A 26,926-nucleotide genomic window follows, 5' to 3' on the forward strand; every position below is an offset into this window, starting at 1 on the left:
GATTTTTCATGTTGTGCAGCACCGTGGCTTAGTGGTTAGCACTTCTCCCTCACAGCGCTGGGGTCATGAGTTCAATTCCTGACCATGGCCTTATCTGTGTGGTTTTTATGTTCTCCCCGTGTTTGCATGGGTTTCCTCCGGGTGCTCCGGTTTCCTCCCATACTCCAAAAACATACTGGTAGGTTAATTGGCTGCTGTAAAAATTGACCCTAGTCTCTCTGTGTGTGTGTGTATTAGGGAATTTAGATTGTAAGCTCCAATGGGACAGGGACTGATGTGAATAAGTTCCCTTTACAGCGCTGCGGAATCAGTGGTGCTATATAAATAATTGGTGATGATGATTGAAATGCTCGATATAGACCCAGACTGTACAATTTTATCTTAGAAGACTGACAAGGAGGATAAGGGATTGGCAACATAGAGGAGGGTATCATCTGCAGAGATTTTTAATTGTTGAATCCCCTTTCTTCCCTCAAAAGTGGACTATGATTGGAGAATTATAAAGAGTGTGTCAATCACTAAATTAAAGAGAAGGGATGAAAATACACACCTGTCGTGTCCCTCTTTTCATGGTAATGTCCATTGATACCGTTAATTAATAAAGAAGTGTGGGGGTTTAGATAAAAATACTGGATTAAATTACAAAAAGCAGGACCAAAACTTCTAAGACCAAAGACTTTAAACAGATGAAGCCACAGTTTGGTGTCAAAGGTTTTATGTAATTTTTGACATATTGAAGACCAGTCTTCATAGGTTAGAGAGATCTCCACCTCCAGCCCCCAATCTGTCTGAAAGGGGTAGTTTTCTGCTGAAAATGAGCATTATTTTGTATATAGAGAAAATAAAACCTTTGGATGCTAAGTGAAAACTTATTTTGGGCTTGGAGAAAAGTAGAATAATATTATTGACATATGTGAAAGTATTGATGGAAATGTTCTTTGGAAAGGTGTAATCTTGTTTGAAGGTCTGAGAATTCTGGGAAAGTTCTTAGGAAAGTCAATTCGTTAAGAAATCTGATCATTTTCAATGGATTTCTTACAACCATCTTACAACCATTATGGTAAACATGGTGGTAGGAATTTTGACCAAGTCCTCTCATGCTTCTCATTAAATACAGGATTGGGCGCATGTACTGTAAGATGATGGTAGCCACTATGCTATATTTCTGATATTGTATTTATAAATTGTAGTGATAAGCAGTTATAGAAAATCAGTTTTATTTCTGAAGACTGATACATAAGTCCCTGAATGAGGGTTACTTACTAACTTACTAACAAAAAAAGCGTTACGGAATTTGCTGGCGCTATATAAATAAATGTTGATGATGATGTTGATGATGATGAAAAGTGTAAATATGCAGTGACAAGCAGACTTTAGTCTTCACCGATCTAGTGCAAGTTACACAATAAAGGTCATTTCTGTAAGTGTAAAAGCCCAGAGCGTTTCCATTTGTGCAAAACTGTCTGATGGTTCACTAGCGCATTTTGGAACTACCCTGGAAAATGAATCTGCTCCGACCTTTGCAGGATTCTTGGTCCGCCTGGAAATGCGTGTGCTGACAAGAGTGGAAATGGCCCTGCAGTGGCCATCCCACAACCACTTTAGGCCTTGTTTATGTCATAATTTAATCATGTGACTAAGAGTAAATTGGGAAGGCCTCTATTATATGTGGCACTTTTATGTGCTAAAATGTTTTGTTTCCTTTTAAAATTAAATTTATAATAAATGCAAAAATGAAATAAAAAAATAAAAAAACAACAAACATAACTGGAAGGTACAAAGCGTCTCATTGAAAGTATTAGACAAATCCTGATTAACAGGACCTCATGTATTTGTTAATCATCATCATCATCAGTTATTTATATAGCGCTACTAATTTCGCAGCGCTGTACAGAGAACTCACTCACATCAGTCCCTGCCCCATAGAAGCTTACAATCTAAATTCCCTAACATACACAGAAAGAGACTAGGGTCAATTTGATAGCAGCCAATTAACCTACTAGTATGTTTTTGGAATGTGGGAGGAAACCAGAGCACCCTGAAGAAACCCACGCAAACCTGGGGAGAACATTCAAACTCCACACAGATAAGGCCATGGTCGGGAATCAAACTCATGACCCCAGTGCTGTGAGGCAGAAGTGTTAACCACTGAGCCACCGTGCTGTCCATAATATTAATGTTTCCATTAGACAACTGTAAAGGTAAAATTCAATAAAATGTGGTTATTGTGCCTTTAAGGGCAGTATCCGGCTGTGAGACTCAGCACTGAATGGACCTCAGGCCTATCCAGATGGGAATGCACGAGCGGAAAATAAAATACGTATTACAGCATCAGAAACCATGAATGGAGTAATAATAAATGTGCCAGACAGCAGTTTCTTTTTATGAGAGACACAAGTATTAATTTCCTAAGGATGCAGAGCAGTGTCAGACATGTGACAGTCAGCAGACTGTGGACATACATTTCCCATTCACAAGATTGTGATAAATTCCAGTTGTGTTCCCCCCAGATAGCTTTATCCTACAAAGTACATTTCACAGCAGGAGAACGGGATCATCATTAACCTCTGAAGTGCGGCAATGTCAATTGTACACGGCAAAGATCAGCTAGTCTTCCCTCTTCTCAGAGTGATGACATATTTAATACCTATTAGTATGAATAGGTGCCCACGTTATCAATAGCTAAATGTACATCTCAGGTAGGGACAGAGCCAGATCTGCCTAAAACTTTTGCACAGTAATTAGAGATGCTCACTGACCCCCGTGAACTGGTTTTGGTTTTGGATCTGGATTAGCTTCGTGTTTTGGTTTTGGCTTTGGCTTTGGCATAACCACCCTCGTGTGTTTTTGTTTTGGTTTTGGATTTTTTAGAAACAATCCTAAAATATGCTAAAATCACATAATTTTGCTCTTTTTTTGCTCCTACATTATTATTGACCTCAATAACACTAATTTAAAGTAATTTGCAGTCAATTTTGACCACCTCACAGGTCACAATATTATTTTCATACGCTTTCGGACAAAGACTGCAGCGACCTGGCTGGATGGTAAGCGACAAAGCAATGACTCAAGCACACGGCAGTTCCTAGCACATCTAGGACACATTGGCACACAGCAGTGGCAGAAAAGAAAAATGTGGGTCCGCCCTCAATCCCACCCCTCGCTATGTTGGAATTCAAAACTCGCGAGAGCCAAGATCCGACGACGTCACAATGACGTTTTGCCTTGTTTTTAATTCCGAGGGCGCGCGATCCCTTAAATTTTGGTGTGTTCGGTTCTCGAGGAACCGAGCCTGAGCATCTCTAACAGTAATGTATATTAAAGATGAGCGGTTCGGGATCGGAGGAATTTGACAGATCCAAGATTTGGGGTTCCGAGTGAAAGCGAGTTGTGACTCGCTTTCGCGTTCCAATTTTGGGTCTCAAAACGAGCTAAAACGTCATTTCCGGGAAAATATCACAAGAGTTTTGGATGATTATCTTATAGCACTCCCTCGCTTTCTCCTATGCCATTTTAGAACAGACAATGTGTAGGGAGGATGTTAGTGCTCTGCTCTGAAAATAGTGTTCAGGGTGAAAAAGGGACAAAGAAAACAACAGAACTGTCCTTCTGAATCAAACCAGAGGACCCATATATATTTATGGGTAGGGCGGAAGCTTCATCTAACCCCGGGGTAAAGGGGAACTGCCCGAGACTTGGATCGGAGGTGGTCCCCAAGACCCATGTATATAGATATGGAATGTATATAAATAATATTTATATGTTCTATTAGTAAAGTATAAGAAATAGGTAAAACAGACTGTTCAGATAGGCATGTATAATACTCACATTGAAGGGCCTCACTATCATTTGTGCTGTTAAGGTAGTAATTTAAGGAGGCACGACTGTAGAATGTACAAGGGTTTCTAAAGAACATTGTACAGCCGGCGCCTCCTTAAATTACTACCTTAACAGCACAAACAACAGTGTTACCCTTCAATGTGACATCATTGCAGTGTGCCAGGATCTTCATCCGTCGCAATTGGTTTAAGAACTAGGTATTACTATTCTGTAGACGGTGAAAGCTTTGTCGGGGTCTGTCGTATCAGCGCTTACATCGTTGCTATAATGTACCCAGCCCAGTGAAACTGCGACAGTTGTGAAGGGATCATTAGAAAATAGGCTGAAAATGACTGGAAAAGAATGTTAATGCCATAAATAATAACAGAGGAGCAAAAACAGCTCAATATATATATATATATATCTCAGGATGGCGCTACTGGTCTTTAACCTCCCCGGCTTTGCTGGAACCCTCTCCTCTGAAAGTGCTATGCGCGCAAACGTTCGGTTGCCGGTGAACAGTTAAAGTGTCTTGTGGAGGAGGGGGTCTTCAAGGGGCTCCCAGAGCAGTCCTGGCATGGTAAATTTCAGTGGCACTGCATGATGCATGGGTGCGATTTGCAGCGACACAAGTTAGCTGGGGTCATAAATAGATCCGTTAAGGACAAAAAGCAAAACAGTGTTCAGGAATGAAAAATAACTGATTTAATGAATGAAAAGCACTTTAGACCTTGGTACAAACATGCAACAGCTTCGATTTTGCACAGTCCATTTTCAAACTACTACTGTGCCACATAGGAAGGCTCACCCTAAATTTACATTATATACAGGTTGCATTAATGCAAACCTACCATGACTGTCAAGAGCAGTCCCCAATTTAAGAGATCACGTAGAGATCAACATTGTGATGGGCTGTGTCTTAATGGTGAAAAAGTTGTGGTCTTGTTGTGTGCAGCATCCATGGATCGGGGAGTTGGCCTAATATATTTATATATATATATATATATATATATATATATATATATATCTAATATATAAAAGCCTAGCGGCGTGTGTTAGTGTGTGTGTGTGAAAAAAAACTACCGGGTGACAGCGCCACCTGCTAGGCGGAGTTATATATACTACACTGACCTGCTAAATTCTTAGCATTATCTAATATATAAAAGCCTAGCGGCGTGTGTTAGTGTGTGTGTGTGTGTGTGGAAAAAAACTATTATCTCAGAAAGGGCTCATCCAATTGACCTGAAATTTGGTATACTGACATTATTTGACAAAAAAATTATAATAGTGAAGTGAGCTAACTTCCATCATCCCCCCCTTCCCCCCGTGGGAGGGGTAGTAAAGGCTAAATTTACGAGTTGAGGGGTCAAACTCATTTTCGTGAGGTAATTTTACCTCACATGCTGTGTTAGTGTGTTTGTATGTGTGGAAAAAACTACCGGGTGACGGAGTGCTCAAGCTGCAGCGCCACCTGCTGGGCAGAGTTCTATACTACAGTGACCTACTAAATTCTTAGCATTATCTAATATATAAAAGCCTAGCGGCGTGTGTGTGTGGCGATGAAGATGACAAGAACCTTTTTAACACCTTAAGTAGCTTGATTTGACTAGAATGCATGAGTATCATGCACGGGTTAACTTGTATATATATATATTCGGAGTCAAATTTTAAAAACTGTTCTAAGGCACATTTGTCTCATTCCACAACACAGCAGAATGAATTGACCATTGTCATCCCATATCTATTTATAGACTATGAAATCCGCAAGTTTTCATATACAGTGCATCATAGTGACTAAGGGAAATAGTGAAGCAGTATCGGAATTCAAAGATTGCATTGCTGAAACTTTGCAATTTGGCTAATAACACGTTCTTTCATGAAACATAATTTGCACATATACAATACAATATGCCACAACTTCAGTAATCTCTTGTAATGTGTGCCACCACTTTCCCACATAAACCGATAGATCTGCATTTAGTCTTCAACTACAGCAGTCCCTATTTCCATAGGGTGCTATGTGCACACTGATACTCAGTTGCATCTAGGTCTTGTGCAATACTATAGATTTATATTCAGGGCTGGAGCACACAAACATAATTGTACAGAGTAGGGGGTATATTTGCTAAACTTTGGGTTTGAAAAAGTGGAGATGTTGCCTATAACAACCAATCAGATTCTAGATTACATTTATTTAGTACAAGCTGCAAAATGACAGCTAGATTCTGATTGGTTGCTATAGGCAACATCTCCACTTTTTCAAACCCGCAGTTTAGATTATGTGTTTGCTGGGGGGCTTATGAAGTGTCTGGGGGGGTTGTGATTTGTCTTTGGGGGGTTATGATATGTCTGCTGGGGGGCTTATGAAGTGTCTGGGGAGGTTATGATGTTTCTGGGGGGGTTGTAATGTTTCTGTGGGGGTGGCGTGATGTGGCTGTGGGGGTGGCGTGTTAAATGTTATATTTTATTTTAATGTATATCTTATATACTGCATACTAAAAATTAAGAAGCGCTCCTACTGCAATTGTCAGCAATGTGCTCAGTGCAATGTCCATTTGCCACATTGCCAGCAATTGAATCTCCCCTTTATTGTTACTTTATGAATAAATTAATTTGGAATTTAAAATTTTATGTACTTTTCTCTCATCAATATTGAATTTATGTTTATTGTGTGTTTATCTTTGTAAGGGGTGCAAAATCCCTAGAGGCAGCCATTTCTCTTATACAATCACAATTGTGTTTCATTATCTGAGCATTTCCAAACATATCGATATCTGTGATTATTATTATCAAGCATATTTTGCTTGTTATATAATTATATACTGTGTGATCTGGACTGTGTTCACTAATTATTTTCCATATTTCTTGTACCTTTACATTTTCCAAACAGGTCCCAACATTCCAGGATCCGGACAAGAATCAAGTACCAGGTTGTGAGAGCTGCAATAACAGGTAGGTGAGAGCAACACCATTATAATACATAATGGGGGGAATTCAATTGCCGGCGAAGTAGCACGAGTACATAATGCCGCAAACATTGACTTCAATTACGGTAGAAATGTCTGCCAAAATCTCTGGACGTTCCGGAGACAATTCATGGTAATTGAATTCCTCCTATAATGTCATGTGTAAAGAGGCGCTGCCACAGCACATGTTGGCCACGCCCCATCACTATGTGGCCATGCTCCCTTTGACGGCACCACCGCGCAGCTGTGGCGCACATCCCTTCTGCTGCTATGTGTGGAAAGGGTCCCCAGTAAGTTGCTCTACCGAGGCCTGAAATTCCTCTTGGCGGATGGATCAATCAACCCTCTCAGCACTGATAGAATTCTGAGCACCTGAAGTCAGAGGGTTGTCATGACAATCATTAGAAACAGTTTAAACAGCCTGAGATGCATTGGTGCACCTGAGTCTACCTCTGTTTCTATCACAGCCTCTGTTCCAATCCTGACATCTCTACAGTTTACAGGAATGTTGAGAGGTGTGCAGGCCCGGCGCTCCCATTAGGCAAGGTTAGGCAATTGCCTAGGGCGCGGGGCTCTGCAGGGCGCCTCAAAATAAAAAAAAATGACTATGGTCATTTAAAACTGTGCGGAAATCCACGGGGAGGAGAGGGGGGAAGGGGCTATGAATCTTACCTGCATGAAGCTGCTCCTCTCTGCTCTGTCTCCTCCCCACCGCTCACTGACAGTGACAGGCCATGATGATGACATCATCACGGCCCAACAGTGTCTGTGAGGGGAGGGGAGCAGACAGAGCAGCTTCATGCAGGTAAGATAAAGAAAGACATGGGGAGGGGAGCTGAGGGGAGGGAAGCGCAGCGCCAATTTTGACAGGGTACCCACGGCGGAAGGCGCCGATTTTTAAAGGGGGGGTGCCGATTTTCACACTGTACCTAGGGCGCCAAGGACCCTAGCACCGGCGCTGGAGGTGTGACTACACCCACTAAAGAAACAATAGTGGCATTCATGGGGTCTATAGTATATCTAAAGAGGAGCACAATTCTTACATTTTATTTTATGTATTAATTTGAGTCGCTAACCCAATAGTTACTTTTTTACCTAATCCTTTTATATTTTGGTTCAAACCAATGACATTTGGGCCAGGACTTTTGGTTTTTGACAGTGCTTCCTTTTTCTGCCCGTGTATCCAAAAGCAGTCATTGCATTTGTAAACCCCTGTGCTTAAATAAAAAGGAGAATCTGGCATAGCTGAAATAATTAGGATTGCAGGATTGAGGTTCATGAGCTTCTTAAAGTGAATTGTAAGCACAGTCCTCTGATTGTATAAATCACCTCTCCTGATATCTGCATATAATCTATAGGTGCTGTCAGTACTTGTATAAACATCCGTGAAATATGCTGGAGTAACTTAAGCTATAATTGTCGGGGCTGTAATGTGTTATTTTATAGCAGGGCAATAGTGAAATATTAGCTTAACACTGAACAATGTATTTTACATTAATATGTCCATATGTGAACATTTCTGGGATTTAGTCGTCCTTTAAGCAAAAGTGTAACTTAACCAAAGCATAACTGATAAAGTGACCATAGCATAGGGATAAAGTATACTAATACTTTCATGTCTGCAATTAAACCTGATAAAGTAGGTTGTACATATATGTGGATTAGCACTATAAAAAAAAAAAGGTTTATTAAAATTGGCAAGCATGCCGCACAGGAAAAATATAGCTCATCGACTGCAAAAAATGGTCTTGGAGCACTGACAGTGTTTAGTAATGGAACACTGTAATACAAATATAATATGGCAGAGATCTCGTCGAAAGGAAGAATGAATGAGTGTAATTGTTGCAACTGTGTTACACCAGATAGCAATCTCAGCTTTAGAAATGGGCAACTCTGGCAAATCCAGTTCCACAGCTGAACTAACCGTTTCACAGAGGTGCAGAGTTTGGGGGGATAGAGTTCTCCTTTGCTTCACTGTAGTTATAAAATTCACCCTACAGTATTTATAATCTGTGAACAAAGCTGTGTGGCGAAATAGATGTATCAGGCCATGTAATAATGGTGAAGTTCACCAGGAATCCTTCCGTGTAATCCCATGCCCCCCTCCCTCCTTCAAGAAACAAAACCTATGTTTAACACACTGGGAAGGGTTAACTTATTATTTAACCACAACTTTACCCTGTTACTGTATACGTGTATTCACTGTAATTCCAATTGGCCTCATTTCTTCAATACACAGTCCTGTTGAAACCTTCACCACAGGGTACTGGTGGAAGGACAAAGAGACACTTATTTCACAGTTTTTCATTCTTCTCCAAGTCTCCAGTCCAATAGGGACCCAAGTTTTCATTGATAAGAAGAGAGGGAATCATGGACGGGGAGGGGGGGGTGGAAGAAATGGGGAGGGTTAAGCTCTCATGGTCTTGTGATGTGGTTCTTCTTTAAACAAGTCTGGGCTGGGGATTGCCCATCAGGCTATACTATTTGGGGCACAGATGTGCACAGTTCACCTTCTAATGATGTGGAGTGTGGTTGTGATGATTGGAGCGCAGCGAGGTGTCTGAGGTGGACCAAAAGCAGGGAGACACTATGTCCTGCTGCATGACTGACCTGGTGTAGAAGATGAAAGTTGGACCCTAGGATGTGCAGTTAACAAAGAGCCCAATAGTACTGTACTACAGGGGCCAAGATCTATCCTCATGAAGAGCACAAAAGCCCGGTTAATTCTACTCAGTTGTTTAAATGTATATGTATTGCCAATGTCAGGTGCTGCCTCCGCACTAACTCTGGTGCGAGAGGCGGTCGCTCGACCTGACAGCTTGGCAACGGGATGCTTCCTTCTCACTTCTGGGTTGCCGTGTACGCATGCGCGGTTCCTGGCACGTCCCGCTGCCTAGCAACGGGACAACTAGCACTTCTGCTCAACGGTCATCGTCACTGACCACCGCAACTCTGCCTCCTATCAGCGTAGACTTAGGGCTATTTAAGGAAGTCTCTGGCACCATTAGGGTGCCAGAATATTTGGTCTCACTCTTGCTCCAGCTATTACCTGCATCTGTTCCTGTCTGTGTTCTGACCCGACTTCCCTCTGACCTTCCGCTAGGATTTTGCCTTGTACCTTGCCTCTAGCTCCGGTTTCCTGATATTTGGCCCGTCTCTGACTATTCTTTGAATTTCCCTTTGGCACCTCGTTGCCCGTTGGTTCTGACCTGGTTTGATTGACTACGCTTGGTCCATTCTGTTCCTATGCTGGTGGCCGTCTTGGAGAATCGCGACCTGCGCACTCCTTGCAGCGAAGCCCAAACTCCCTTGCGGGGGTCCCTGGTAAATACCGGGGGTGCGTTAGACTCCGACCCTCCTCGCACGGCTGCGCCAACATCAACTAGTAACCAGTACGTGACAGCCAATATTATCGTGATCTATGGTTATTTTGTGTGTCAGTTGGGACCGTTTCCCTGATTCTCTGTGTAGTTTATAATAAACTGGTTTACCGCTTGTCATTCTGCCTGTGAGCTACTATTCCCATTCCGTATGGATATCCAGTAATTTTACTCCCATTCTGTAATAGAGGTCCGTTGGAGCTCAAAGTGCCTCCCTGACAAAACTGATGTGAATTTGACATGACAAACTCGGGTGACAATGGACAACTGATTTTGTGCCGTGTGGTGTGTTTAGTGTTGGCCAAAAACAAAGCTCTGACAGTGAAACATAAAGTTCTCATAATGTTTCTATCTCTCTACTTAGCTTGTACTTGGCAGTCACCGTGGACTGTCTGGAAATAGGAAGGTTTTTTTCTTTAAACCTAATTACCAAAAGTACATTTTAGAATAGAAATCATAAAATAAAAATATTTTCTGTTCCTCTTTAGCCAATGATTCACATGGCTCTCATGATGAATATACACCTGTTTCTACACACAGGCTTAGTAAATACTGTTATAGTAGCAGTCGGAGGCTGGGGGATTTTCATGGTATTATTAATGTGTTTTCTGATGAAAGTGACAGGATCATGTGGCTGGCGGATTGCTAGACTTTTGATATGAGGTGATGCAATTACTCTTTAGCCCACCAGGAGACCTTTCTATATAAATTGCAGTTAAGATTGCCAGCTGGCTGCTACCAAATTGGACTTGGAGGCAGTTGTAATAATAGTGTTAGCCTGTGCAGAGATGAGCAAAATAATGCGTTCACTTTTGTTATGCATTAATTATTAGGTGATTGGGAGATTTTTAATTAGACCAGCAATCCCACAGAGAATTATTATTATCGTAGATTTGTAAGGCGCCACAGTGCTCCGTAGCGTTGTACAGTAGGGAAGACAAGGACATACATAAAACAGTACATACGTAAAACAAGAACAGACAAGCAGACAAAATTAATGGAGACATGAAAACAAAGGGTATGGAGGACCCTGCTCATTAGAGAGCTTACATTCTAAAGGGAGGAGGGCACAGCTGAAACAAGAGGAGCGAGTGTGGCTCAGAGTGGAGATTGGGATAGTTGTGAGGGTGCATTAGTGTGAATAGTGCTATCAGTGATAAGGTCACCTGTAAAAAAGAGATGGGTTTTCAAAGAGCGTCTAATTGAGCGTGGTAGGGAATTGCATAAGTGGGGAACAGCACAGGAGAAGTCTTGTAGGCGGGAGTGAGAGGTGGTTATCAGAGACGAGACAAGGCACAGGTCAGAGGTAGATCTAAGAGGGCAGGAGGGAGAGTATTTTGATATGAGATTTGAGATGTATGCAGAGGTAGTGCTGTTGAGCTCTTTGTAGGTAAGGGTGAGTAATTTGAATTTGATTCTGGAGGACACAGGGAGCCAGAGTAGGGATTTGCAAAGTGGTGCAGCAAATGGGGAGTGGTGATAGAGGAAGAATAGTCTTGCAGCAGCATTTATGATGGATTGAAGTGTAGATATATGAGTGTCAGGGATGCCAGATAGCAGGAGGTTGCAATAGTCAAGACAGGAGATGATGAGAGAATGGATAAGTTTTGGTAGCATGTTGAATAAGAAAAGGGTGTATTCTGGCAATGTTTTTAAGCTGGAGTTGACAGAACTGGGAGAGAGTCTAGATGTGAAGAATAAAGCAGTGGGCAGAGAAGAATTTTTTCCCTTTAAATAGCAAGTTAAGTACCTTTTAAGAACCCTCCTCCAAATCAGTATCTCCTTTGAAACATCTCTCCGGTTGGCAAACAAAAGTATACAGACGCAGTCACAGACACAGGCTTGCAGCTCTTTGCATGTCATGTGATGACAGAGGGGTAGGATTAAGATGTCACAGTGTAAACAGAGTTCAGAGGGACATTCCAAAGCATCTCTGATCACTAATCATGTGCCATGTGACTGTGGTTGCCATGGTAGTCCAGAATAATAAATCATTAATAGCAACCTGAAGAAAAAGCAAACAAGAGAAAATGGTAATACCAACATTCTTCTTAAAGCCTGCAACAGTGATTGGTGGTTTGTTCATGGGATTGCTCCTGTAACTTAATAAAACGCGTAAATTCCCCCCAAAGTAAAGTAAAAACATGACATTAGACTGACGCAACTATTATTATCCTTTTGCCTAAAATCAATGAATAAATATGTTTTGATGCAAAACATATATACACATTACTACTTACCCAGCTGTATGTACGCAAGGCGGGATGTCCAGACAGTCAGTGATAGAGATATCCCAAATAGCTTGATAGAGGCTCTTGAATCGGTTCTAAAGTTTTAAAATGATAAATTCTCAAACTTTCGATTAGATTAAAAATTCAAGCGAAATTCGAGCAAAGCACACAGGTTCCACCATGTTCAAGCTTAATAGCTACATTGAATAGTATTTTTAATTTTCCATGTGAATGATGAACTTCAAACTCGAACACAGTAATGTTTGCTCTTTAAATAAAAAAACAACAACTATCCAACATAGGCAAGGCAATCACTGATGATAAGTATGAAATATACTACACAGATTAAACTAGGTGTTTAGATTAACTTTGTTGCTACACGTAGTTATGTTTTTAAGTAAATTTAGTAGTCAGTAAAACCAAGGTGCACTCCTTTAAATTAATGAAATGTGTACAAGTGAATAAAGTCATTCGAGAAAGTGCAGCCAGGACAATTAAGACCTCTATGTCCATAGTCCAGTGCTCTGAAACAAAAATATAAATCACTAGGTGTCAGCATATACATAAGTAGGAGAATTTTGTGCGCACTATTGCTCATCTAAGCTCATCTGTCAACGTCAAGGCATCTCCTGTAGGTGAGTCCCTAGTACGTAGAGCCACAAGTATACCTTAGGGTGCCCCATTTAAAATCTTCCTGAGTCTCCATTTTCAAAGCATGAAACTTTACTAGGAATTCACCTACAGGAGATGCCTTGACGTTTATCACACCTGCCAATACAAAATAGTGCCAAAAATCCTGCTACTTATGTATATACTGACACATAGTGATTTATATATTGCTTGCTTCAGAGTGCTGGACTATTTCTTTTCATTAGTAAATTTAGGAATGTTTTAGTGTACCTCATTGCATTATTCACCAAGTATGCAAGGTTATGATAGACCCATTAAGGCTTGTGGCTTTGGCTATAAATATTTACTGTTAGTTCCATCAGCAATTGATTACTCTGCTGACAGAATTAACTGAAGGGAGGTGGACTAGAGCAGAACGGCTGAGGTCAGCCAAGTCACATTGTTTAATTGTGTGTCATGAGGTCTCACAATGGCCGGAGTTTACTACAAGGTGAACTCCAGCAGGGGCGGATTGGGAATTTAAAGTGGCCCTGGAGGAATTATGAAAGCGGCAGCACGGTGGCTCAGTGGTTAGCACTTCTGAATCACAGCACTGGGGTCATGAGTTTGATTCCCGACCATGGCCTTATCTGTGTGGAGATGGTATGTTCTCCCCGTGTTTGCGTGGGTTTCCGCCCACACTCTAAAAACATACTAGTAGGTTGATTGGCTGTGTAGGCATTTAAATTATACCCAGGCTGAAATGGGAGCCAGTTATTTGGCATCATTGGCCAGGGAAGATATGACCAGTAGGACCATACCTGTTATATATAATAGTCAGCAAGTAAATCTTTTTAAAAGCAGTGAAATCACCCAAACTTTTCTACACCATTACAGGGACCTTTTTACCTCCAAAGTGTCATATACATGGGCTCAACTTCTTTCCTATTTTATTGCCCAGACTCTTTCATGACTCAATAGCCCTTTTAAATGCGTCTTAGTGTTGAGGAGATAGATTTGGCTATTGCCTCCTTTTAAAACAACAAATCTCATACCTATAGAGTTGTACAAACAATTCAGAAATGTCTTTATCCCACAATTATTACAGATTTTCACACAACTTTTGGAACTGGGCACCCTACCACCTGCCTTGTCGGAAACTCTGATTATTGTTTTACCCAAACCTGGAAAAAAGATCCCCTCTACCCGGAATCCTATCGCCCCATATCCCTTTTATGCACGGATGTGAAAATATTGTACAAAATTATTTTTGCTATTTTTAATGCCAAGGCCTTCAACTTGGTGGAATAATTATGGGAAGTGATTCATCAATTTTGTTTGGGTGAAGGATTTATTAAGGTGGTTAAATTATTATATCCTGCCTCCTTGGTGAAGGTTTGTGCCATTGGTTACACCACGACCGCAATCCCTTCTTCTCATTTATGGATGCCTTAAACACATTTTTTTCTTTCTGTAAACTAGCGACACAAGTGACATTTCTTTCACAGTTTTAGCGCTGAGAAGTTTTTTTTACCTTGCAAGCCGATCGTTACTTATGACTTCTTTACTGATGTTTATGTTCATGTGTGCCAGTGTATTCCTCCTGTTGTAATGTAGACTGTTCCACACATCTGGTTATATCTATTTATGTCTCTGTCTAGATACCATGGAGGGTTAAGGGTGTATTGGGGTTGTTGTTGTTGTTGTTGTTTTCTGTTTTGTTTCTTTTTCTTTTTTTTTTTTAAAAAAATCAATAAAAATATACCTGATTTAAAGCAAAACAAAAAATACAACTATTATGGGGAAGATTGTTCTGCATCTTTGCTAGTACTATGGATGCAGAATTACTTCAATCTTTATAGAACTATCACAACAAAAGGTGAAAAGTGTCCAGTACGATGTCTGTAGCCATTATACATTGATGCATAGTAAAAAAACTGCATTAGATGAGAAACAGGTGAATGTTTCTTTTGTTCTTAAAAAGGCTCTTAAATATCTTGTTATCCTCATCTTCCTTCCGCAAGCTCCTTATATTAACCTCTTCTAATCTTCTTTCATATTATTCTCTAACATTTTCTTTACCTTCTTACCTCTGTGTCTTCCTTATTTTATTTTTACTTTTTTTAATTTATTTTACTTTTTTCATTCTTCCTTCTTTATTTCCCTGTCTGCTACCGGCTGCAGAGAAAGAATGCAACTGCGGAAATCTGTATTTCTAATATCTTGTAAATATTTTCTCTTTATCCCTCCCTCTGTTTATTTATTATACGCCACCATGCACCTAACAGGCACCGTGTCAAGAATGCGTATAACAGAAATAAAACTCACACACATACAGATTACAGATCTGTAGCTTATACATGACAAACAGAGTATGGACAGAAGATACAGAGGTCATGATTGCTGGTAATGTCTTATACTGCAAAAATAGTCCGTATCCTGAAAGCTAAGGGGTGCTAAAGTAGAAAATATGCAAAAAAAATAATGATTTTATTAATTCAGGCAGTTTTACGTATGACTTGATTTATTTTTTATTATTTTTTATTATTTGTGCTTTGAAGTGTTGTATCCCTGCTTGGTTTATGGTAGATTGTTTTAACTTGTTTTAAATAGCTATATTTGTCCAAATAATGCTATATGAAAACTTATGTTTTATAGATTTGTAACGCATGTGCACAGACTGTTCACTTGGTATGGTAATTCTGTTGGTGGATAGGTTGTGTCCTGACCTCACACAACTGCTTCATTTATTATCCAGGGCCCTTTATCAAGGTTTCTGCTGGAGGCACTATCTACAAATATTGCTGCAGTTGCAGAGATGTTGCCGTACAATACGCAGCCACTTTGGTCATGTGATCCTTGCATTCAGAGGTCATTTGATCCGTCGTTATAATTGTGCTAATCTCCACAATAGATGAATTGTGTCACTGAGTGGATGAAATATTATCCAACTTCCCGGTTCATTTCATTATATTTGATTGAAAATGACCTCTTCATCTTTGCTGTGATTTATCCGCTCTTAGAGGCATAATACAATCCATAAAAGACATTGGAGCTCAGGGGATATCGGTGTACTGAAATTAATTCTGGAAATTTACTGATGAGCACAACCTGTAAATACTTATTTACTTATACCACTAGGAGCAACTTGTTATAAATCTAGGCTTTAAAGAGGGAATTTTTTATTTTTAGTCAATCATGTCCCTTTTATGTGCATTGTGCAAAAAGATAAGACCCTAACACCCAATGACATAGTCACAGTCGTTCATTTGCAATTCTTGTGGCGAAAAGTTCCATGTACAGAAGATTGTTCCAACCGTAAGGCTTTTTTTAGCTATGCCCAGGGCCGGATTAACCCGAGGTCTAACTGGGCTACAGCCCAGGGGCCTCGCGCATGCAGGGGGCCCTTGAAAGAGCACTGTCACTGTAGTCCTCCTTCCCCGGCGCTCTGCTTACTGAGGAGATCTCGTGAGAGTGAGACTATAAGTCTCACTCTTACGAGATCTCCTCAATAAGGAGCTTACAGCGCGCCGCAGAATCAGAACTACAGTGACAGCAGAAGGAGGTAAGCGCTTAGGGGGGCATCACGGGGGGGTGGCGGGCGGCTCACAGGGGGGCCTCACGGGTGATGGTGGGCGGCTCACAGGGGAGGGCCTCACGGGGGGGCGGCTCACAGGGGGGGTGGTCTCATGGGGGGCGGCAGGCGGCTTACAAGGGGGGGCCTCACAGGGGAATGGAAGCCCCCTTAGCTTAGGGGCCTCCATTCCCTTAATCTGGCCCTGGCTACGCTCAGTGGGTGAAGTGGACATCTAGAAGTGGCGTCATGGAAATTTATAACAGGTGGTATGAAAAATGTAATGGGAATGTAAGTGAATGGAATTTGATAGTTTTACAATGAAGGCAGTTGAAGTAGCGGTATGGCAGACCGCCGTATATCACCCAACTTCCACCATATACGTCTCATATATCAAAAGGGGTTACTGCTGGCAATAACCGCACTGTCAGTATATGTCTTCCTTGGCATCGTGAAGCCTATTTATCAAGAACCACGGTGGTTCTGTTATCACCATCTCAGGACGGCAATAGGAGATAGAGAAACTGACAAAAATGATTTAATACGCAATAAGATATTTTTTTCCAGGCCGTACGACTTTAAACTGAATGGGACTATTGCCCAAATATGATTTTCTGGAGAAGGGGTGCACAGTCGATTTAATATAATTCTTATTTTATAGCTACTTTATTTTTAGATATAAAAGTTTTTTTGTTTTTTTTAAAGCCTTTATTTTATTTTTGCTGTTTAAATAGTGGAACTGGAAGCTAAAAAACAGAGCTTCTAGTTTCACACTTGCACCGTGCCCCACACATGGGGGCCTCCAAAGAGTTAAATAACTGTTAACAATATTTTCGCTGCTGCAACTGAGTATTGATCAGCTTCCACGGCACTAAGGTAATGGTCAATCATGGCGATAAGTAATATAGCGGCAATAAAACATTACACTGTTTGACAGTATGATTATAAATACAGCCCTTAATCTTTGTTTAGGAAATGTGTTCTGTCTCACCCTGTAGAATTGTCTGTTTTATTTGGCATAGAGTATGACCCCTAACACCCTTTCCAACAACTAGATGAATTATGTGACAGCAGCCTGTGATTTCAGGCAGATAAATCATTCCGTATACTCTTCTAAGTTAATGAAGAAAAAAAATAAATAAATTATATTTTCTTTAGATAAAATAAAACGCTCGTTTTCGCACAAAGTGTTAACATTCACAAACCAGTTTGCTGGGTTTATGATTAGTCTATTTTGAGACACATTTCTGTGAATGTCTTGGCCAGTACACATTATGCCTTGTTCCAAGCTGCACACAGAATTAACAGGGGGGCTAAAGGCGATTAGTTCCATGGCCGTATTTCCTGTCGGAATTTTATATATTTTTTTAAACCTTGCGCCAAAGAAGACGACAAAACGAAAAAAAAAAAACACAGGAAAGGTGTGACACTCATAAATATCCTAAATTGTAACCATGATAGTACATTACATGAGCATTAAAATCAATTTTTCATAGTAGAGGGATGACTAATATTTTCCTTGAGACATGGCTGATTTTGCAGTTAAGGATTTTTCCCAGCTGCCTCCTGTATAAAACTTGGTAAATGCACATTTTTTAAGAGCTTCTTGAGTGAGCTGCAAGTCTCTCCCCGGTTTCGGCTATCTATATGGCTTCACCGCGTCGTCACATCTGGTGGCTGCTGGCTTTTTTTGCTTTGCCATTTTGCCTCTGTCAAGATGAACACATGGAGGTGAGGAGAAGATCTAATAAACCGGTGGCCAAGGTAGTTGGGAGTCGTCACCAAAGGACGGGCCATGTTGTCCCCCCCAGGGAAGTGATAGGAGAGCAGAATATCCTGATTGAGACGATTTTCGTTAATACCTCTACGCAAAAAGTGTTGACGAAACCAGAGGTAGATGATCTAGAACAGACATCACACAGAGTCCAGGTACTCTGCCTTCATGCTCTCAGCCTCTCTGTCTCGTAGTTTCTCTGAGTTTAGTGCAGTTAGCTTGTACAGTGTACGGAATGTTGCAGAACTGTTTAATATGACTTGTTGCTTTGCTTTGCATAGGTGGCTTATTCATTGGCATGCCATATATTGTTAAGACACTATTCTTATGTTACAGATGATTGCTAGCTACAATATATGTGTATAAGTAGGGTCCTTCCTTGGCCAAGAGAATGTTTGAACTCGGAATTATTCTCTTACAGTTCATGTGTTTGTTGCTCATGGATCAGCAGACTCGGTGGGCTCAGTGGGTAGAGGTTCCTATAATTGTTTTATTGTATTTGGAAAGCAAACGTAAGCATGATGTTGTGTCTTTCATGGGCAAAATAAGTGTCACAAGATTGTTCCACTATTCTGGTCATGGGATGCCTGTCTATGCTCAGTTATTAGTTTATGCATTTAGTTTATTGGTCAGAACAATGTATTGATCTGAAACATCTCGCTAAGTAATAAGATTAAACCATTGACAATTGGAACATTTTGCAATGAACCATAACGTTGTTTAACATGACATCAGTCAGGATTCTGTATGCCAAAATATTTTAGTTTAATTATTTAGTAAGTAAATATTTTCAAAGTACGTTTATGAGTCATTAACTACTGTGAGGCTTTTTTGTGTTGCTTAGTATGTGATGTTAGTTAAAGGACAACTTGATGGAATAATATTTTAATGAAAACCCTGCATCCCTGCGAGGAGTAGAAAAATAAAATCCCATGATCCATTGTATCCCATCATTGCACAATTTTCCAGGCCACAGCACTTGGAGAATTCTGAGACTGAGTATGTCTACACTCAGGGCACATGGGGTTAACTAGACCTCAAACAACAGAAGTTCATCATTCATGGTTTTTCAAAGGGCGCAGCCTTTCTATTAAATGATATTTATCTGTTATTTAGGAGAAGTGCTTCATCATTTTAGGAAAATCATATAAAATCTGAAACAGTTATTCCAATAGTTTGTAATTTCTTCCATCTCTGTTTCCTTTGTCCTGCAATCTTCCTTTTTCATTATTTAAACAGGCTACATCATAAGCAGTAATGCTTTTGAATATATGGTACAATTGCTTAAATGTACAGGAGAAATGGTTAGATTGTTCGCACCCAGATTAATATTAGAAATGCATATTCCTGCTCTAAATTATAGAATAATACGGTAAGCCAGAGAAGTGCGGCAGCAGAGTGCAATGCTACCAGGGGGCACTGCCAACCTGCCTGCTCAGAAAAGGTATTTTTCTGGCACAGGTGAGTAGATTGGAGCCGTTCCACCATCCGAGTCCTCTGCTCTACTCTCTGCAGAGCAGGGGCATGGGAACAATTCTGGGGTGGGGGGAAGAGGGCAGCGCATAAAGCCTCTTCCAGGATTGCGCAGGGGGGGCGCCGAACAGCCAAGCACTGGCCCTGATTATAACACATTCTTGCCAACTCTCCCGGAATGTAAGGGAGACTCCCGAAATTCGGGTTGGTCCCCAGGACTCCTGGGAGAGCAAGCTAGTCTCCTACATCCGCAATTCCCTGGCCAAAATAATGCGATTTGCGGTGAATCACATCATTTTGGCCTGCCCCCACGACATAAAACGGCATTTCCGTCACGGGGGCGGGGCCAAAATGACGCGGTTGACCCCGGCCCTCTAGTCACGCCCCTCTCCCGGACTGCACTGCCTAAAAGTAAGCAAATATGTTATAACACTCTGTTTTCTTACATTTCAAAACATTGCGCTCCTAGGAGTTATATTAAGGTGCATAAACTGTGACTTTTACTATGAGTAAAAGGGAAACTAGCTCCTGCCATTTGTTACAGAAAGTAATAGCACAAGTCCTGTTCTGTTTACTGTTTTAACACAAAGGTAACAGAAGTAAATAGACTTAACGAGTCCTTATTTTTAAAATCACACAAGTTGCTGCATAAAGGTTCCAAGCCACTAGTAGCCGACAAACCCTCTGCATGAAATGATACCGGTCTGATTTAGAAATCCATTACATTTACACCACTAATGAGGAAAGCTGAAAATACCAGCATCAATTTTACTTCCAAATTGGCAGCATTTTGGAGTTGATTTATATAATAAGAAAAATAATGAAAATTATTATTGCTATTATGATTTAATGATAGCAGAAGTGACCTAGTCATTGTTCAGTGTGCAGCAGCCTCAACTGACCAATGAGGGAGATTTGCAAACCTAGGAACAATTTTCATATAATTCTCTCCCAATGTGATTTATGGGTAAAGCTGCAGAATTTAGCATTTTTCTCTGGCAAATTTGACTTTTAAAAGGGAATTTCAGTTTGGAGCAAGTGTTGCAGGAGCTTCGCATGATGAGACTAAGTGGAATCACTTCTCATTTATCCTCGCACTTCATAGAGGGAGATTCAATTCAGCGCGAGGTGTCTCCGGAATGTCCGTGGAGACACCTCGATCCAATATTATGGCAGGAATCTCTGCTCATTTTTTCTCAGACCCCACAGAGGTGCGCAGAAAAACTAGCGGAGATTCCTACCGTAATATCCGACAATGTACGCAGCTATTCATTGCGGTGATGTCCGTGCACCACTTCGCCGGCAATTGAATCTCCTCCATAGAGTGGAGATTCCTTTACCATAATAACAGGTGCACCTTGCACCAAGCTCCAGCTGCACCTGGTTAATTGAAATGTCCCCTAAGTGTTGCCCTTGTTCTCTAGACCCAGTGTATTCAGTAAGGACATTTTCTATCTACCTCATTACAGTTTATCTGTAATACTATTAAAAAATACTTAATTATATATAATTTAAACATAAACTATTATTGAGAAACTGGTCAATTTTAAAAACTAAAGCACATCCTGGAAGACGATCATTGTTTTTTAAAATTTAACTGAAAATGAGAAATTATTGTAATTGTAAAGAATAAAATATATGGGGAAAAATCAGAAGTGGAACTTCTTACCCAGAACACAGATATTAATAGCTTTAATGTATTTTCCTAATGCTGGCCTTGAGAACAAAGATAAGTAACCTTGTGGGTTTTATTTCAATGAAAATACATGGCTTGTAAATGACAGAAACCACTTCCAGTGCTTTGTGAGTCATCGTGTAATTGCTCCTCAAACCAACCATTGCTATTCTTAAAACTTTAGTTACTGATGTCTTAGTAGAGGAATGTTGTGTAGTGACCACTGGACCAGCAGTTAAAGGGATGGTATGCCCTATTTTTAGTAAGAGTTTATCGGTGTATATTCAGTAGTTGGGCTTGGCAGGCAAGTGTTAGCCTGGAGGGCAAGCACATAGCACTCACTGGCTCATAAACAGTGGCCAATCCTTAAAAAGTGGCTCAAAATATAGAAAACAGAGGATGATTTGTAAAAGGGTGAAAATCCCGTTTGCTGGAGAAAAAAATGGGTGTTTTCGCCGGCATAAGGGTTTGTTTAAGCTTAGCCCTATACATATATGGCATTACCGCTGGTGATTTTGGGGAGCTTATTCATCAAGCATCGAGGTGGTACTCCCTGTTCTGGTAACACCATCATCAGATAGGGGTACTAGAGCAGAAGCTTTAAAAAAATGTTTCTTTCTTAGATTACACTAAGCCTAAACTAGCGTTATCATCATCATCATCATTTATTTATATAGCGCCAGCAAATTCCGTAGCGCTTTACAATTGGGAACAAACATTAATAAGACAATACTGGGTAATACATGCAGACAGAGAGGTAAGAGAACCCTGCTCACAAGCTTACAATCTATGGGACAATGGGAGTATGAAACACAAGGGCATGTGCTACATCATATTGCACAATGGACCAGCCAGAACGCAAAGGTAAAAGTATTGAGTGGGCTGTGTGTGTGGCAATGTTGGTCAGAGGGTTGTTGTCTTGTGTTAGCTGTGTAGAGGGTGGTAATAGGGTAACTTAGGGAGATTAAGATGGTGGTTGAGGAATATCATAAGCTTGTCTGACAACGGTTTTCAGTGAACGCTTGAAGTTTTGAAGACTAGAGGAAAGTCTTACTCAAAATGACCAGGGAACTGGACAAATTTGATCTATGTTAAAAGCAATGGAAATTCGGCGATAAGGATAATTTTCAACACCGCTAGACGTGGCGATGATTAATTCATTATGACCACATTTTAGCAAATATTTATACTGGCCAGGTGCAATAAGCCTTAACTTACCCCTTCACTTGAGCAGTGTCTGTAGGTATGGGCATGTGTAAGCCAGCTAGCCCGCTCGTGCATGCACAATGGAGCTGAAAGCCCAGATTTGTAGGCAGTACAGTGGCTTAGTGGTTAGCACTTCTGCCTCACAGCACTGGGGTTATGAGTTCAATTCCTGACCATGGCCTTATCTGTGTGGAGTTTGTATGTTCTCCCAAAGATGCATGGGTGTTGTCCGGTTTCCTTCCAAAAACATACTAGTAACATACTAGTAGGTTAAATGGCTGCTGTTAAACTGACCTTAGTCTCTCTCGGTCTGTGTGTGTGTTAGGGAACTTAGACTGTAAGCTCTATTGGGGCAGGGACTGATGTGAGTGACTGCCGCAGAATTAGTGGTGCTAAATAAATGATGATTTGGGATTTCATTTCTACTAATAACAGTGAAAAAAATAAACCTTTGTAGATTAAAAAAAAAAGCTTCATTCCAAAAATAAAGTATTTTTAAATTATTTTCATCTGTTACAAGTACTGCCACAATACTTGTTTAATAGGTTTCCCCATGATTAGGTAACCATACTGCTGGTGTTATCATCGGCGGTAACCCATTGAAGCTAGAAAAACCCCTTCCAATTTATTAAAGAAAAATTGTGCTTACCTGACGTCGGTTCAATTGTGTGGGTTGGACACGGTTATGCCTACATTCGTCCGCCCCACAACCCCAACCTACCACAACGTAAACTCCAGCAGAAGAGGAGGAATAAAAGGCATGAAGAGGGGGAGAGTGGAAGATGGGGAGACAGTTTGGCACAAAACGTTGGGAGAAGAAGGGGAAAGAGATAAGAAGGGGGGGCAGATGGGATAATGAGAGAAAAGGGGGACAGACACACAAAAGGGGGAGAAACAAAGATAGACGCATACACAATAGAGACAGGCACACACAAACAATTTGGGGGGGGGGCAGCAAGCACCCCCTGTCAGTAGTAGGTAGGTATTAGTTATTATATATTGCAAAAGATGCCTATTATCCCAGTAACTTTCCTCTGACAACTGAATATATATTCCTCAGTCGTCTCCCTCTGATGCCTCCATAGCCCTGAATACTTCTGCCACAGTCATATCCTTTTGACCCCACTGCTATCTTTTATTGCTATACCCACTATCCTTCCTCTACCCCACTTACCATTTGCTGCACTGTTCTCCTGCCGCTCAACTGCACAATCAGGTGCTATTTGGCTCACAGATGAAGTGAGGCGCTATAAACATATGTCCTATCTGAGCATGTTTGATTGACATGCTAGAATGATGGCACGAGGTCACGGCATTCTGATGGGTCAATCTAGAGCTAGATTAACTTCATACATGACAAAATGTATAACTCTCAGTAATCTGGAGTGAAAGAGAAAAAAGGGGCTAAGCCTAGGGCTGGTTGAAGGAGAATTTGGGGGACCCCACTCTGTTTATCTCCCCGATTTTACTCTAACCAGCTATAGGCTGGCAGCACTAGGGTTAATATGATTGGGGAGGGGAGGTGGACACTTTTTTGTTACATTAATATATTTTTATCACTGTTTTCTGCCGCTGACATTGCCGTTTTAATGTCAGCATTGTGACTGTCGGCATTTTCACTGATGGCAATCACAATTTCTGTATTTTATCGATGTTGGGAAAACTTACATACCGGCAATTAGCTTGTCGACATTTACATGTTGGCAGGATAAGTGTCGGTATTTTGTCTGTCTGAATTTTGTACCCAACCCCTAGAGACCTATATAAAATACACAGAGCATTAAAGTGACCTCTAAATAATACAGAGAGAATTCTAGTTATCTATACACAATACAGAGAGCATTCTAGTGCCATCTACTCATTTCAGAGAGCATTCTAGTGACCAGTATAAAATATAGGGAGCATTCTAGTGGCCAAATTACAATCCTGAGAACATTCTTGTAACCTCTATACAATAGAGCAAGCTAGTACGCTATAATGACCTCTATACAATACAAAAACCATTCTAGCATCATCTATATCTTTAGACAGCATTCTAGTGACCACTTTACAATACACAGAGCATTCTTGTGTGAAATGGTATTAATCAACCTTTATTACAATCCTCATATAATCAATTGGGGTACATTTTCCTCAAAAACATTGATAATTCCAGTATACTCTAGACAGAATCAAAGGGCCTGTATGTTACTTTAATCTTGGAATTATTAATTATTATTAATTAATTATTAATATAAAAGAACTTGCTTGGTGGAGAACATATTCCAGCTGATTCTGATACTCTTGTGGGGTTGAGATTCAGTTGATCATTAGATGCATATAACTGTCTCGATTCAGTCTGCATAAATGGATTATAATTACTATACAAGGAATAAAATATAGATTGCAACACAACTGTGCTTATTTAACATGTATGACTTTAGAGAGAAAAACCATAGATTAGGGCAGAAAGCAGACCCCAGATCTCGGGTGCCTTTTTAATGAATACCCCCTCTTCCTCTAATCTCTGTACTAAGACCCCAAATACCTAGCAGCATTATTATACGTCACCCACTCCCACACTAATATGTGTAGCGATTACAAAAAAATCAGACCCATTATCCCTGATGGCATTATAATGCCACCAGAGATGGCCTCTTTCCCTAATCTCTGTTGGTATAAAATTCAGACCTGGATGAAAGGAAGCAAAGGAACTCTTATAGATAAAGTGGTGTTTGCTTGTTACCGTATCCAAGTTTCTTGATTAGTCATCTCCATTGCTTGGTTCAGTGTAGTGCAGTCCTGTGTCAAATATTACTTTACATGCTTTCAAATCTGCATAGGAAATATAACTTCTTAAATATCAAGTTCCTTTCCTCCTTTTCATCCTTCACACTCTAATTTGTGTTTATGACTACAGTATGTAAATGAATTGCTGTTTATCACTGGTATTTTCTCATGTTAGCTGTTCCATTTACCGGATCAATACATTTATCACATACACTTGTTAAAAAGATACAAAAGGATAGCATGATCATTTATACAATTTTATTGCAATCAGTACATAGTTGGTAGATCAGTAGTAGAAGTGGGGGTGTATAAGGTGTATGCCAAACCGCCACTTCTCCTACTGCCTTTATTGTAAAACTATCAAATTCCATTCACTTACATTCCGAGTACATTTTTCATACCGCCACTTCTAAATTTCCACTTCGATCACCGTGGTAGATGCTTATCTATTAAAACAAATATGGCCCTGATTTGGGGATGGATCTATCACTGGGTACTGGGTGGACAAAAATGGCAGACATTACTAGGAAATCTTTAAGAACCGAAATGTAACCATGAAAATTATACATTAACCCTTCATCATAATCATCATCACCATTTATTTATATAGCGCCACTGATTCCGCAGCGCTGTACAGAGAACTCGCTCACATCAGTCCCTGCCCCATTGGAGCTTACAGTCTAAATTCCTAACACACACACAGACACACACACACACACACAAAGACAGACAGAGACAGACTAGGGTCAATTTGTTAGCAGCCAATTAACCTACCAGTATGTTGGGGTTTTTTTGGCGTGTGGGAGGAAACCGGAGCACCCGGTGGAAACCCACTCAAACACGGGGAGAACATACAAACTCCACACAGATAAGGCCATGGTCGGGAATCGAACTCATGACCCTGGTGCTGTAAGGCAGAAGCGCTAACCACTTAGCCACCGTGCTGCCCTTACCTCATCATCTCAAAATCTGTGATGTCAAGCATAGCAGTCCTACTGCCTCCCCACTCAATCTCCACAGCCCGCTAAACAGATCTGCTATTTTAATCATTCAAGTCCTGAAATCATAATGCAAGTTAATATGGATTATATATTTTTATGAAAACAAATAATGTTATTTGACAGGTATCATTTCCATCTAGTTTTATCCTGGTGAAAGCCACTTACTATGCACTTAGAGGCACAGTTACCATTGCCAGCCCCATCATGGCAATTAAGATGATTTTCTATCAACAGTTAGCGTGGAAAGAAAGAATCACTTCACGCCAACATTTATCAATAACATATCGCCAAGGCAATACTGACCCGGAGTGTTAGCATTAACGTACTGCTTGGCCATGTTAGTCTCTACAGATTCAGGCTTCAGTTTCACTTAGTAAAAATAAATCTACATATAAAAAAAAAAGATTTCATTGTTTTGCAAAATTAACAAAACCTTATAGACATCTAAA

The 26,926-nt window shown here is 40.5% G+C and overlaps 1 protein-coding gene across 3 annotated transcripts in view; it reads left to right on the plus strand.

Annotated features, from left to right (window-relative positions):
• The first annotated feature begins 18,156 nt into the window (after positions 1-18,156).
• Positions 18,157-26,926, plus strand: part of C1QTNF3 (C1q and TNF related 3) — a 56,753-nt gene continuing 47,983 nt past the window's right edge. The window contains exon 1 of one of the 3 annotated variants that reach the window (XM_075193736.1): positions 18,157-18,508. In XM_075193736.1, the coding sequence (XP_075049837.1) occupies positions 18,227-18,508 (282 nt within the window). In that variant the 5' untranslated portion in view covers positions 18,157-18,226. The remainder of the gene's footprint in view (positions 18,509-26,926) is intronic. The other 2 variants (XM_075193737.1, XM_075193738.1) reach the window with 2 other exon arrangements.

The sequence above is a fragment of the Mixophyes fleayi genome, chromosome 1 (genome assembly GCF_038048845.1).
Source record: "Mixophyes fleayi isolate aMixFle1 chromosome 1, aMixFle1.hap1, whole genome shotgun sequence".
NCBI lineage: Eukaryota > Metazoa > Chordata > Amphibia > Anura > Limnodynastidae > Mixophyes > Mixophyes fleayi.